Source organism: Spodoptera frugiperda, chromosome 30, assembly GCF_023101765.2.
Source record: "Spodoptera frugiperda isolate SF20-4 chromosome 30, AGI-APGP_CSIRO_Sfru_2.0, whole genome shotgun sequence".
Taxonomy (NCBI): domain Eukaryota; kingdom Metazoa; phylum Arthropoda; class Insecta; order Lepidoptera; family Noctuidae; genus Spodoptera; species Spodoptera frugiperda.
The window spans coordinates 12,204,391-12,219,836 of record NC_064241.1 but is presented as its reverse complement, the minus strand read 5'-3'; the positions used below and the strand labels follow the sequence as shown (position 1 = coordinate 12,219,836).

Below are 15,446 nucleotides of genomic sequence, written 5' to 3'. Positions count from 1 at the left end.
GAAAACTATAACGATTAAAATTATAAAAAGAAAAAAAAATGAAGCGTTTTTCAGGAGCATTCAGTTTACAACCTGCTTAAGTTTAATTTAAAATGGCTTATTCAAATTTTTCTATTGAGCTGTAAATAAAAATCTCTATAGTCTTAATCCGTATCTACGCCCCTTTCAGAAAACCGAAAACAAACAGACGGACCAACCGACTCCATACAGAAACATTTAACAAAACAATTACAACACCGCTTACAGAAAGCAGTCCAGTTTTGTATCAAAAACAATAACATATACTTTACGATGTTTGTATAACAATCATACATACATATATCAGTATATTACAATAGAGACCAGTACCCTTAGTATGAGTTTGCTTTACGAGAGCGCGTTCGGCGCTCTGATTGGTTGGTTTATTCGGGCCGGCCAATCAGAGCGCCGAACGCGCTCTTACTTTAGGGTTGGTGGCATAACTGACGGAACATGCATCGCGTATCATCGGTCGCGTATCGCCAAAACAGACAAATGTATAGAAAAAAATTAACCGTTTAAAATCAACCGATAATATGTCAGCATACTCCTTTATAATAGGCCGGCAACGCACATGTGACTCCTCTAGTGTTGTGGGTGTCCATGGGCGGCGCTGATCGCTTACCATCAGGTCTGCTCGTTTGCCACTTATTCCATAAAAAAAAAGTACGACCGATGATACGCTCGTCGTATTTTACGTCAGATATGAACCAACCCTTAAACGTAAAGCAAACTCGTACTAACGGTACAGGTGACTTAGGTCACCCAGGTCAGGTTGTCTAGTGCCTAAGTTAGGATGCCTACGTCTGACCTGACTTGTTGACAATCTCCTTTAATCTCTTCTCTATGTATTGCACTCTGGTCACCAACTTGTCTTTGGGACTGAACTCCGTGTATGGAATTTGGAGTACTTTGAAGCCCTGGAATTAAAAAAATAATTATAAGTACACATTCACATTTATGCAGTCAATCGTCATTGACATGTAAAAGTGTAACCTTTTGCACAAATAAATATCATTAAAAATTCATTCATTCATCATTCAATGGAATAAATACTCAATGGACATCACATAAAAAGTAAAATAAATAAATAGTAAAAATACATAGTAGTCATCTAACTTCCCAACATCACCTTATCTTATTTTCCTTTAGGGAAAGTAGAGAGAGAGTATATTATCTCTCTTTCTCTTCCTTATACTTATCTCTGATTCTCCATCTATTTCTCATTCGCCCCTCGTCTTGCACCTCTTTCTCTCTCACTCTATCTCTCAATATCCCACTCTCTACTTTCTCTTACACTACAGTGACAAGAATAGCTGTCTACTAAATATAAGAGTACATATTCTACCCATTCCATTCCACATACCTTTAATTCAAGTAACCTAGTATGAAGCTGGTTGATGCCGAGGGGCACGGCAGACTTCCTCGCCATGTCGTGGTAGTCCAAACCTAGTACAGCTATCCGGAACACACTGGAATTTGGACGTTATTGTGTTACTAATACAGTTTATATTTAGTTGAATCTAATCATTGTTTTTCAGAAAAAGAGTATAGTTATACCTTTTGTTGTTTTCAGCTTTATCTAATGGTACAGGGTGGCATTTGGCATCCACTGCGAACTCCGCGTCTGGGGGATAATTACAAATTACTTAATAACTTAGTAACATTCTAGGTTTTTTTTAATGGGACAAGCCCACCACAACCTCCCATACAACTCCTGTAAGCCAGGAACTAGAGTAGATACAACCATGCTCATGATAAAGAGTCCTTCTGTGACTACAAACTAGTACAGCTTTTTCTCAATATAATTACGCGAGTAAACCGTTATTTTTATTTAAATTAGACACATAAGTCAAACCCAGAATACACAAAAAGAAAAAGAAACTACTCACCATACAAGAATCCCATGCCAGAATTACAGTCCTTTTTCAAAAACGCCTCAGCGGAGACGAAACTCTTGAATGTGTCCATGATGCTCTGCACGTAGAATGATTTCTCCTTGGTGTATACCACTGGTACTCCGACTGATATGTCTTCGGGCAGTCGAGGGGACCCTGGGCTGGCCAGGTGGAGGAACGCGTCGATCATCATCAGCTTACGTCGTGAGGGTATTGGGATCTCTGAAGAGTAGAGGGAAAATTACGTGTAATAAAACTTAGATTTACTTCAGTGGTTTTTTTTTCGGTTAGTACTTAGAGCCTGATCATACTAGCACTTTGCGAGTGGCTGCGGGGCGGAACGGGCGCGCAGCAAATGTGCCGCAAACATGCCGCGGCTGCACAGTGAACACGTCGGGGAAACGTGACTAAATCGCAACGTTTTTGTCGCGTGTTTGTAGCAAGTTAAGGACAGACAATATACTCCGTAACATGGCGTCCACGCTGTTTTCGCGGCAATCTCGTCACAACAAATTCGCTGCACATGCGTCTGGCGTTCCGTTTGCGCGCCCGTAACGTTTTAGTTGCGTGCCCGCTCCGATTTGAGGACGCTCGCTAGTCGCTAGTATGATAAGGCCTTTAGTAAGAGACATCTGTCATAATAAAGTGTAAATAAGTATAGTGGAGAAGAACAAGTACGTTGACAATTTCGAAAACCAAAAACCAAATAAGACCAAACTATAACCAAGTGCTTACCACCAGCAGACAACAGCTTGTCAATGAACTCGGGCTGCAGAGTGGACTCCAGCTGTGTCTTCTTGGCTTTGTTCAGGATCAGCAGAGAGAACACCAGGTCCAACCAGGACGAGGACTTGGTCATCTCTTCTTCTTTCAGGGATAGGGCGGTCTGGAGAAAAGATATTATAATATTTTGATTAAATGCAAAAATAATTACTTTCATGTTGCACAATGTTTACATAATAATTTTCGATTTAAATTAATAGAAAGTTCCAAAAACTAGAAACACATCACAAACTTGTTAGTAGTTGCAACACTGCCTCTAAGTTGTGGGCCTCAGTCGTGCCTTGAAAATTGTTGAGTTACCTCAAACATATAAGTAACCCATGTTGGTTATGGTGCGAATTCTAAGCAATGTAACGTCGGCCAATTTAACATAAAAAAAAATGTGGACCATGTTTGACAATGACATAAGAAAGTAAAAACTTTGCTATTAAAAACGCGTCATTATAAGTATTATTGGTACATACTCACAAAAGGTACAAAGAAAGTAATAAGATAAGATACTAATACTTCAAAATGAACTCACTTGAATCAAACCCTGCGCCGAATCTGAAGGCGGCAGATAGTCGACGGTAGCTAACGTGACGACTGCCGACGCGATGTCAGTGGCGCGGCACTGCGCCACGTGCTGGTGCAACCAATCCGTGATGGCCGATAGCACGGGCTCGTGCCGGTACTTCAGGAGGCCCAGCGAAGTCGTTATGGAGTTCACCACCGCTGACTTGTCTTCGTTTGAGGGAAGGCATTCTATTACGTCACTGTGAAGAGGAATAAAATTAAGGTTATAGTTTTAGTTGCAAAAGGTGGTGTGGTCGTCACTGCAACTGACAAGTAAGGGTTTTTGAAGAAACTGTGCAGTACCCTTAGTACGAATTTGTTTTACGTTGAACGAGAACGAAACGAAAAGCCGTACTAAGAGTACTGATTTGAACCTATTTAAGCCAAATTTGGACTTGGAACACACTATTGTTTGCCGTGTGGTGCTATTTGTCAACATATCCTTAGTCTTCCTGTGGGTGTCTTAAAAGCTGACTAAAGACTATTTAATAGAGGACACGCAGCAGCAATTTTTATAAACCCGAACTTTTTAAACTTTCACAGTTTAAAGACCTCCTTGTTGTGTTCCTGCTTTTAGGTGTAGATATTAAAGCACCAGAGCTGCGGATTACCTAGCGTGTTACCGGGAGTTCGGCGCGAAAAGCAAGAGTAGGAATGGAGTGGTTTTTAGTCAATTCCTCTTATGTAAAGAAGGACTACAGACTAGCAGTAGACTATAGGCACACACTGTCGTTGATACTCACTTGCATATCCTATCTAACAGTACTGGATCGGGGAAGTTGAGTGCCGCCATAGCGTAGAGGAGATCAGCTGACTTCTTGAGGTCAATGATCTCGGCCTGGTTGGTGATGTTGTGGGAGAGGGCGCGGAGGAGAGGGGTGCTGCGCCGACCTTTGTTCTGTAGGGCTTTCATTACCTGATGGAATAAATCAGGACTTTGTTCAAAAGGCATTATGTGCCTTAATGTGCACCTCTGCCTACCCCTTCGGGGATAAAGGCGTGACGATATACTTGTTCAAAAGTACCAGTAATCCAGTGCCCTATCTTCTACATTTCTGGTAGCAGTAAAATGTTTTAATATGAAATTTGTGAATATCAAGGATCTTGAACTTTTGAATTAAATTAAGTATATAAGTGGTGCTCTATGACTTTGTGGTAACTAGTACCACAAACAACCGATTTCTAGGCAGTTGAACCAAATATTGAGTTAATAATATGTGAAATAATGGTTGAAAGAAAGATATGAGATTAAACAACAAAGGCAGAACAAAAAAAATAACTCACTTTGATCATCTGTGGCAATGTTAAGTTTGTTATTAATCTGGCAGCCTCATCATCTCCTGTGATGCCCAATACGGTACTCAAGTCTTCAGCCATGGTTAGGGAACCAATCGTTTGTGATGTAGTGGACCTGGCGAGGATCCTGCACAGCTTGAGAAACCGAGGATCTTTCTCAAAGTCTGTTAGCTTGACTTTGTTGCTGCTTGTCCATTCTGAGAGGATTGACACCATCTGGAAATTAAAAGCAAATATTTTTTTACAATAAATTATCATACAACAGTTGTTTAATACAGAGCCTCTAGCCAAATGTCACTTTAGCGCTTGTCTACAGAGAGAGTAGAAAACTCAATGTACGGGGATGACAATGACAAGTGTCAAAATTTACGTCAATCCCATACAATTTAGTTTTCTATTCTACAAGTAGACAAGCGCTAAATGGCATTTGGCTACAGGCTCTGGTCAATGAAACGTTACGCCTTTTATTCCTGAAGAGTTAGGCAGCAGTGCACATAATGCTGCTTTACAGTGTACACCCACTTTTAACCATTTGTGTTATAGTACAGTCCCATGTAATAGGGGGTGAGATAGATAGTCAAAACAAAACTTTAAAAATCTGACAGTGGGTCTAACTAAGAATATGGTAGCCATTAGGGAATTGTAGAGGACAGACACATAAAATACTAATATCCAACTAAAACCGGTAAATTAAACAGAGCTGACCACAAAAATAATTTCAACGGGAGTTGAACCCGGCACATAATCCGGCAGCCGGTTGCCCAGCCACCGCACCAACCATGCATTCAAATAAATATATAAGATATGTGTAATCAAGTAGACACCACAAAGATTTACTATCAAAACAAAATTTTTATTTATGATTATAATGTATAATACCTTCAAAGCATGTCTCCGAGACACAACAGGGTTCTCAGCTACAACTAGCAGTGTACTCAAATCAGTGGCCTGAGATATCAGACCGTCCAAATGTGCAAGACGGCTGGTCTTCGCTGATTTAGGACTCGGCTTCTTTACGATTGGTGTGTCTATGTCTTGCAGGGAAGCAAATGCTGCTGCTACCAAGCCTGTAATTAATTTATAATTATTCATGACATAATGTTAATAGATGGACATGACAATATACATTTGAAATAAAATGATACCCCACACTAGAATTTTCTCCTGTGTCATGGATGCATTTACGAACATACAATTTCACATACAGATGACACCTAGACCCAGAACAACAATCTATGGATCATAAAGAGTTGTTCCATGCGGGAATCTAACCCGCGATATGCTGCACGACAGCTGGGTGCCTAGAAACCACGCCAAACGAGCAGTCAATATAGGCATATACTATAACAGTACATAACAGTAACAGTGTCGGAGCATATTTATACATAATTACATACTTATTAAGTTAGTGTGCTGTTAGAGAGAAGTCTAGCAGTGGACAGAAATAAACTGTTGGTAGTGATAATACACCATAGGAAAATATTGCTTAACTTATTGGAATTATCTTATAAGAAACCTTGAAAGATAGCTGATAATTATGAATTTAGTAACTGCAGGCTGGTGTTATGTTTATCATCACTTAAAATACATTTTGTTCTACATAAACTTATCTTTATAAAAGTTCTAAATAAGTTAGTTACAAAAGTTACTCCATTAAGAACTATGACTCTGCCTCATTGTTATTGTTAAATAGATATTGTACCTGAATTATCCTTGTCATCACCGGTCAGTTGTTCGATTCTCTTATCAGATGTGTTTGTGGATAGGTCTAACTTCTCAGTTTTGAATACTGTGGCACTTGGACCGGAATATTTCCTTACGGCTGCCCTTGATCCTAACCTCCAAATCACTTGCCCGCTTAATTTCAACATCTATGACCAAAAGAACATTATTTATTACCACTGTTTTATAAAATACACTTCATCTAATGTCTTAGTAACGATAAAAACGCAAAAACATTGAGTTTTTATACGAAAAATATCCAAAAATCGACTTCTTACATCACGACTTATACTTATCAAAAATTATAATGTTTTTATTAATGAATATCGTTAATATGAACAATATGCGTTATAAATGTACCTTTTAATGTTACGGAAAAGACCTGAAAAGTAAAAATTATAGTTTTTACAGCATTTACAAAAGGTAAAATTATTTATCTTTTTGACAATAGAATGTCAATGTTGCTATGAGAAAAATAATTCCAAAATTGCCATTCCTATAATTTTTTAAAACTAAACGTAACAAAAACGATACAAGAACACTTTTTCCATTTTGAAATGTGGAACTAAACGTAAATTTGTATTTATCTGTGTCAATAGTGATGTCGATAATTAGAAAAATAATGATTTTTATCATTCGATTTAGTTCCATAGCTTATAACTAAAAACTATAAAAAATTTAACTATGCAACTTACTCATTATCTAATACGGCATGAAAACATATCTTCATTTTATTAATCAATAAACCTCATAGTTTTGTAAATAAAGAGTGAAAACAAAAATGATAGACAATCATAACAGCTAAATGTACATCACTAGTACAGAAAATTGCAAACGGCAGTCGTGGGAGGAAGTTTTGTTGTGATATTTTGTTGTTATTTTCTTAAAAACAGTGAAACCGGTGTTGGAAATCATGAAAATGGTAAGAAGCATTATGTGTACACCGCAAATACACGTATCCATTATTATAAATGCGAGAACAACACAAAAATAGTTACCGTTGTTGACCGATGAGTTTGTACGAATTTGAATTGGTTTGCTTTGAATTCCTTTCTTATTTTTTGGTAGAATGCTGTAAATAGCATCTTAATAATATGAGATCATCATTATTTTATTATAAATACTATTATATAGACAGTAAATAAAGAAAAGCATGGTTATAACTGCTGTATACATATAAAAACGTAACGTTCGTCTACCTTCAGTTATTGATAAATTATTAGCTACCGGCATTTCGAAGATCTTATCGCGTTTGCCCTCTTGCTACTTCCAACGTTCTACAATGTGATGTCAATAAATTTTCGTGTATTCAATTTGTGATTATCTGTGAAAACAAAGGCTTGTGATAATTATAGATTTATTGGGTGAACTTGAACAGTTTTAGTAACAATCAATAATATCCTTTTCACACTGAAAGCTTCCAATTCTGTACATAACAGGTAAATATGAGACTAAAGCCCCACTGTGCATTTTAGGTTCAGAACTCATTTCTTTGCTTTGTTTATTCCTTTGTATTTAGGCCTCTACTTTTGAATTACAGACAATTTATTATATTAAGAATCCAATAAGTCATATTGGATTCTTAACATTAAATTGAAGTTTATTAATTTATAAGTATTGTGTTCAATAGTTTCTTGTCTTGGTCTAATTTGAATTTGAATAAGATGTTGGTGGAACTTAAATTGTTTGTAGGTATTATAAATAATAAAACATTTGTAAAATCATCCTTACTGTTTGAAACATATAAGTAGACAGGATCTAATGGATGTCATGCTCTCTCCATAGTTAATTCAATGAGGTAAATACAATACTTTATAATCATAAAGTAGTTGGTCCCGGAAAGTGAAAATCTTGTAAGGAGACATTGCTAAAAGAATAACACTAGAATAGGCAATTTACCTCACAAGATACAACATCAACAGCCTGCATTTGCAGTCCACTGCTGGACTATAGCTCTCCTCTACATAAGAAGATTTGCCATAATCTCTATTTTTTGTTTGAGGGTCGAATAAGTAACCCTGAAGAGTTAGTTTGTTTGTATGAGCGAATATCTAGAACTGCTGGTCCAATTTGAATAGTTGATTCTTTTTGTGTTGGATAGTATATTTGTCAACAACAATAAAACTAAGCAAAGCAGGCAGAAACCGCACGGGTGTAGCTTGTAATATAATATTTAAATGAACTTGCATACCAAAATAGGTGAATGTCGAACCTTATCACAATATCAGTGTTAAAATCTCAAATGTAAAGAAAAGTCACATGTAAACATTGCTTTATCTTGTCCATACATCTGTTGTTATCTAAAGGATTCTTACAATAAAAGAGATTATGTTTTTATCTTTATATTTGTTGTATTTTTGTTGTTGATTATGTTCTTGAGTTATGTGCATTTTATTGCACAATATAGATAGTGCAATATGTACTAAGAATTTCTAAATTTGGATGTTATTATCAGCCCAAGGCCCTGTCTTGCACATGCTGAACTGGTCTCATTTCACCGTAAACTTGGGATTTTTGTTATTAAATTTCATTGCACTAACAAATATTTGAGTAAACTATACATGATTTTGTGTGTGGAATAAATGTTATTTCTTATTTTCTTTCTTATTGAGATATTGAAATTCCCATATAATTTTGAGTTTTGTCTCCTCTGACAGGTGTCTGCTATTTAATTATTCAACCTCTTCCCATAAAAAAATAAATATATTTTGATTAATATATCAAAAAATCATATCATAAATGTTTGTTAAGTGTCAACTAGATAGTATTACAAGTAGGTACTATATGATACAACTTTCAAAAATAAAAGTAAATAGCTATTAAAAAAAACAATAGTTAGTAGGAAAAACTTAATGACACTAGTTATTGATTTTGTTTTGTTTTATGTTTTTTTAATGGATTATTAGATTAATGTGTGAAACACAATACGTTTTTAATTGAGGGAACTGGTTTAAGAGTATATTGAGTACATGCACTAACAGGAGTAGCAGGACAACCTACTTTTTTACTCCTAGTTACAAAGTTTTTTTTCATGTGTATATTAGTGTTATAGTATTTTCAACTACATATATTGTCTTTCTACATACTTAGTTATAAAGTCGAAAATCCAATGACAAATATTTCTAGAGATTTACCATATTTGAATTTTAAACAGTTCTAAATGGTGTAATGAAAACCTAGTTCGATTTTTTTGTTTTATCAAAATCACCACAAATCGAGAGTTTCCATCTCGTAACAGACATTGGTTAGTGTCCTATAAATATGGACAAACTAGCTTCTGCCAGCGGCTTTTGCCGTGGTATAAAAAGTGTCCTATCACCTAAGTCAGCTCACCTCATACCTTGTCTGTAAACCAAATTTCATCAAAATCCGTTCATTAGTTTCAGCGTGTTTTACGGACAAACATCCAAAGATCCAAACAAACAAACTTTCACATTTATAATACTAGTGTGATAGGTACTTGTATTGCCTACAAAAACAAAATATAAATATCAACTATAGGTAAACCAAAGGGCTGATTTATATAACGTCACCTCATGCGTCATTCTGCAATCGAAAATAAACCCAGAAAGTATATTCTGTAAGTTTTTATTTATAGTGGCGTGACATAACCAGTTAGTTGATGTTTGTAAGGTCGAAAACAGATTGCAAGGGCCGTCTACGTCTAATTAACGTGATTTTCAACAGCGAAACGGAATTTGGACAGATTCCCCAATTTTTTAAAAGAATCCTTTGATGAGATAGTTCATTAGTTTTGGAAAGAAAATGGTTGACATCAAAGCTTTTAACTGAGTTTTCGTTAGTTGCTATTTATAGTACGTGTCGCGGTAGACCACCGTCGTTACTGGTGAAGCGGTTACCTTTTTTACTTATTTATAGTATAGGAATGGAATGAACTTAAATTCTCATTCATAAAAAACCTTTATATCCGTGCTATTGGAGAGGCCTATGTCCAGCAGTGGAAGAGAACAGACTGACGATGATGATGATAATAATATATCCGTATTTATGTAATGTCTAATCAGGATAAAGAACTAATATGTCTGATTGATTTCTTACGTTCGGCTTTAAGAGAAGAATTCAAATGTAAGAAATGTTTAGATACCTAGTTAAAGGCTTTTCATATAAAGATTCCTATACTCTAGTCTATAATTCCTATGTGAAAACCTCTCTCAACTTCGAATATGGGACATCTAAATCCCAGAACATGTGTAAGTTACAGTGCCACAGTAATTGGGGGTATGTTAGTTAGTCCAACTCCCGAGACGATACTAAATTAATTAGCTATAAGTACTACCAGGGCTGGTTTGTTTGTTTGGCGAATTGTTTGGTATATTGCCATTGTGATACAGAAACAAAATGTATAAATAAATAGATAGTCATAGGTTTAGGTATTAGATAAGCTAGCTGAAAAGAAGGAAACCTTTTATTGGAATTCTTTGAAAAATACCAATGAAGAAAGATGTGAAAAGGGCAAACATGTAAGGCTAAAATGCCAAACGTGCCCTTTTCACTTCATGATCATTGCCGAAAAAATTACCTCGCACAAATGTCAAATGTTTTACGTGATATAGGTTCAAATGACCCAGTACTTCGAGTGAGCAGTAATTAGTAGGATATGTACTCCAACTGCAGGGTACGCTTCCCCCTAACCGTCAATATATTTTCGACTCTATCCCTTCTGTAATAAGATTGAAATAATTAGTAGGATATGTACTCAAAACTGCAGATTGAGCTTCCCCAAACCGGCAATAGATTTTGAACTGTAACGCTTTTGTGTTAGGATTGAAAATGTGTTTCGATTAGGGTGATGTTGATGTGCTGTGTGTAACAGGATGGTAATTTTCAGGCGGGGGCTAAAGGCGTCGGTGCGGCTCGCTGAGCGCGCCCCGCTCCGCGCCCCCTCCCGTCATTCATCAGGTAAGACTTGGGAATTTGGGTGTCTTGAGGTTACTTTAAGTAGTTTCATCGTCAGTACTGTAAGAGTTTAAATCACTTGCTAGAAATTATAGTAGAAGACTACAAAGGGTTCTTAAAAGCAAGTGATATCTCGAAAAACACTCAGAAACTTACGACAACTGTGAGTTATTTAAGAACAGTCTGACTTTCAAGGACTTTTAAGAATATTTACCATTTTAAAGTGTGCTAAGGGACTGTCTTATAAAACATGTAACTAATAAACGAAAAACTAATTTCAATAAGAAAAAGATGACTGCCATACTTTTATCTATCTACCCACCTTTATATCAGGTAAAGACTTGATAGAAGAAACTACTAAAATATGTTTTTCATTACCTACCTTGAAGGTTACCTCACAAATTGAATAAATAATTCTCTCATACAACAGGTTCCTCAGGAGAGGTGTGAGTCCTCGGTTTTCGGAGTTCAGATGGACCGCACACCGGCTTTTATTCACAGGTTAGTTATTTTTTAAAACTCTTTGTAAACTCCAGACCCTCAATATTTTATAGGTTTGAACCAATATGAAGTCTTGGTTATATTAGTGGCTTTGGCAAATACCGAAACCTAAAGTGTGAACTTAAAACTTTTTGAGTCAAATTCGCAATTAATTCTCAACTACTACAACTTTCCTGTAACCCAGAATTTACATACAGATGATCTCGTACGAAGGTTATCACGTTTCTTACGGCAGTTTTAGTTTCAAAGACTTGGGAACGTCTGCCATATGGTGCTAATTAGTTGGGCGAAAACTACCTAACTTCTAACTTGCACTAAGTGTAAATTAATGTATCGGATCGCATGTAGGCTAACATAGCATAGTTTATATTTCAGAAACTAGCTATACATGTGAAACTTTGTTTCGAAAGCGAAGAGGCTTTTTTTACCTAGCGAGTTAACGGGGCCCCGGCTTGAAAAATAGGAGTACGAACAGGGTGTTTTTAGTCAGTAATAGTCTTACACTTCCTCTCGGCTCATCTAAGGCAGGAGAAGTCATTGAATGATGGTAAATCGTCATAAACTGTAATGTATCTTTCTTTATTTACATGCGTATATTCCCGTATAAGTAGTAGAACGAACAAGAAAGTCCATGGCTTACTCTTTTTCAATGGTCTAGTCTAGTCTTATTAGACTTTAGATAGCACACAGTTCAAACACTTCATAAATCTACATTTAGATATATTTGCATACTTCAAAGATACGATTATTTTATCAAGGCAATATTCTCTGTATAAACAAACAACGCACGTTTTAATAACAATATTTTATCTCTAGAGTAAATCAATTTGGCTTGCATACCACGTGCGGTTTTGTATATTGCATAAGTAGTATACAAAGTATTATTTTATACATTGACTTCACTGGACTTGTTACTTAATTCTAACTCAGATTACGATTAAACTCATATTATGCCTATAGAGGTACTGTTTCTTTGTTCTTGTGGTCGGTCCCAATGCAGCATTAATTTAAGGAATAAAACCCATTCCATTTGAAACAGTGTTCAGACAATTAAGCTCGTATATGGGTCTTTAAATTAAGAAGTTCCATAGTTTTAACCTTTTAAAGAATGTCTGTATTAGTGTAGGTAGGTACTTCAATTCTATCCTTCTTTACCTAGAATACTATACCTACTAATAATATACTACTCTCCCGAGTACCCTTTATTGAACTCCAAACAAACCTCACTAATGATATCCTAACACTAACCACAGTCAAAACGAAACAAAAAGGACCTAAAACTAAGTATAACGTAGTCTGCAACTCTGCACTTAAAAACCACTATTTGGTAGAAACAAAATAAAGGCGAAGCTTCCTCCGTCTCCCTTATTTCCCCATTCGAGTCCCGGATCGATAACGGACGCGATTCCCGACCTACACACGCTTCGGTACAAGCCCCCGAAGCTACGGTCTACGGTGTAAGGGGGCCTTTTGACTGACATTTTGGTTTTTATGGCGTTAAAAATGTTGCCAATTATTCTAATTGTTTGACTTTTTGATATTTGTTCGAGGTTGGGATGGGATAATTTGTTGGGGAAAAAAGGTAGATCGTAGATACTTACTTAATGGATTGCTTTTGGTTAATGCAGCTATTGTTGGGTTGAACATTAATTTGAAGTGTATTTTCATAATATTTAACATTGTAATCATAACTTGCTATTGTAGTTTCCTTGTTTTATGGATATGTTTTAATACATACATTGAACATTTTAACATAACTATTAAACTTTTCCTTTGAATGGACGAAAAGAAAATGCGGCCTTATTTACGGCACGTCAAGCATCAACATCTGTATGTAGTTGATCCTACTCATTAATGAGTAGCGTTCATTTAACTTAAATTCTTACAACATTTTTATAAACCAAGTGCAACTACTGATAACAAAAATGTGCTTTGACATAATTGTTCTATAGGTAATACTTTGTTAAAAGTACCTTTAACCGACGCGCATGCATGAAAGACTGATGACTGTTGATGAAGCGAAAGAAGTGTGTAAGAACCGTGGCAATTGGCGTTCCATTGTCTCTGCCTGCCCCCATGGGAGACAGGCGTGAGGTTATGTATGTATGTATGTATGTAATACTTTGTTATGTCAACCTATGAGGGTGCATTTCCACCACAGATGTGCTATGCTACGTTGCTGTTGATGCGTGTGACTTCCACCAACCATATTCATTGGTACACATGCTGCACTTTAAGCACTGGTGGAAACGGACTCAGTGCGTGCTATAGATGGCTTCCCTACTATCGATACATCGTATACTCGAGCTGCTCATCTTCCTCGCACAGCTGCTTTGTGGCGGCGTTTCTTTATAGCACATCTTACTCGCACCAGTCGCGCCGCTACATAACTTAGTACTGGTGGAAACGGTTACATAGTTTCACACCTTAGTTAAAGCTTCGTAGCATAGCTATATAATACATCTCTGGTGGAAAAGCACCCCTAACATCCTTTTATTTACTCAAACTTAATTTCAAAGCAATTGCCAACTTGTCATTCCTTAATACTCAAAACACACATACATCAAGTTGAAATAACCAACGAATTAATACCAACCCCTGCTACGTGTCGAAATAACAAATCTCTTTTTGTACTGAATTAATATTAGGATGTCTGCACACGGCCCGAGGGTGTGTGGGGTCGGTGCAGCGGTATAGCAATGTTCGTGCAACCGCTTTGTACCCTGCCTTATGTTGGCTATATTTTTTGGATGGTAAATTGAGGCAGTTTTTCTCTTTTTGCAAACTGGATTTAATGTCAGTTTTGATCTGCATTTTTTGTAGTAGAATGGCTAGCTTAAGTGCATCGAGCATCGTGCATCGAGCAGCTTAATCTGATTAAGTTCTACTAACGTAACTTAACCAGTACGTGTGTTGGTGCTTGTTTACGATGACTCAAAAACTGTACCCAACGGCCGTATCTCCATATGCTTATACCATTGAAAAATTCTTTTAATTTTACTTAAAGATAATTATGTTAGTCTTCATTGATAAAAACAACCTTATTTTCAATCCAATAACAAATCTATCGCTACTACATTAACTCTCCAATTCACTCAAACAGACACCAAAACATACCTATACAACCATTAGTACTTAAACTAAACCCTACCCAAGCTTTCACCCAATCTCACCCCATCACAATGTATGTAAAACTCCCCTACGCCACTACACAACTAAACCTGCTAACATGCACTCAATAGTTCCCATATATCAATACAGGGGTGATGATAATGGGATCGATTCCCGTGTCCTACGATTGATGGTTTTGTTGAAGGCAAGGGAAATCGATTGTAAGAAAAATCGTTTTGTAATTGCGAGTCCAGCCATGACCACTGTGATTAGTGTGTGTTCTTCTGGTTTGTTGAAGAATACTTGGTTTAATAGTTGCAAGCAGGACGACTGAGCGTTTTAAGGAGGAAAATAATTCAATGACTTCTACCGCCTTGGGCGAGGCGAGAGAGAGTGTCAGGCTCTTACTGACTAAAAACTACCCTGTTCCTACTCCTGCTTTTCGAGGCCCGGTAACCCGCTAGGCAGTCCGCAGCTCTGGGTCGTGACGACTTAGCCTTAAGAAACGATTACAGAAACAAATTATTAATAATAATACCATCAAGCAGCAAGTTTCGTTTTTCACTCCCCTTTATAAACCACCCCAACTTTTCAATACTAAAATATTAAAGAAACCGTCTTTAATACGTAAACACCACCTCATGA

At 36.6% G+C, this 15,446-nt stretch overlaps 2 protein-coding genes across 3 annotated transcripts in view; one reads left to right on the top strand and one right to left on the bottom strand.

Annotated features, from left to right (window-relative positions):
* The window catches only part of LOC118269965 (FAST kinase domain-containing protein 4), a 96,438-nt gene extending 89,657 nt beyond the window's left edge, over positions 1–6,781 (bottom strand). Inside the window, exons 1-11 of one of the 2 annotated variants that reach the window (XR_007707466.1) lie at positions 6,633–6,781; positions 6,253–6,421; positions 5,430–5,617; positions 4,539–4,766; positions 3,998–4,170; positions 3,223–3,454; positions 2,652–2,802; positions 1,911–2,138; positions 1,579–1,645; positions 1,385–1,490; positions 734–938 (exon numbers count right to left, since the gene is read on the bottom strand). Coding sequence is in view for 1 of the 2 variants with exons in the window: in XM_035585366.2 (XP_035441259.2) it covers positions 819–938; positions 1,385–1,490; positions 1,579–1,645; positions 1,911–2,138; positions 2,652–2,802; positions 3,223–3,454; positions 3,998–4,170; positions 4,539–4,766; positions 5,430–5,617; positions 6,253–6,421 (1,662 nt within the window). In the remaining variant the exon portion in view is untranslated. Of the gene's footprint in view, positions 1–74; positions 939–1,384; positions 1,491–1,578; positions 1,646–1,910; positions 2,139–2,651; positions 2,803–3,222; positions 3,455–3,997; positions 4,171–4,538; positions 4,767–5,429; positions 5,618–6,252; positions 6,422–6,632 lie in introns of those variants that run through there. The other variant, XM_035585366.2, reaches the window with a different exon arrangement.
* Positions 6,782–7,031: 250 nt separating this feature from the next.
* LOC118270072 (adenomatous polyposis coli protein-like) overlaps positions 7,032–15,446 on the top strand; it is a 56,812-nt gene continuing 48,397 nt past the window's right edge. The window contains exons 1-3 of the mRNA XM_050706914.1: positions 7,032–7,194; positions 11,122–11,192; positions 11,620–11,690. The gene's annotated coding sequence lies outside the window, so the exon portion shown is untranslated. The remainder of the gene's footprint in view (positions 7,195–11,121; positions 11,193–11,619; positions 11,691–15,446) is intronic.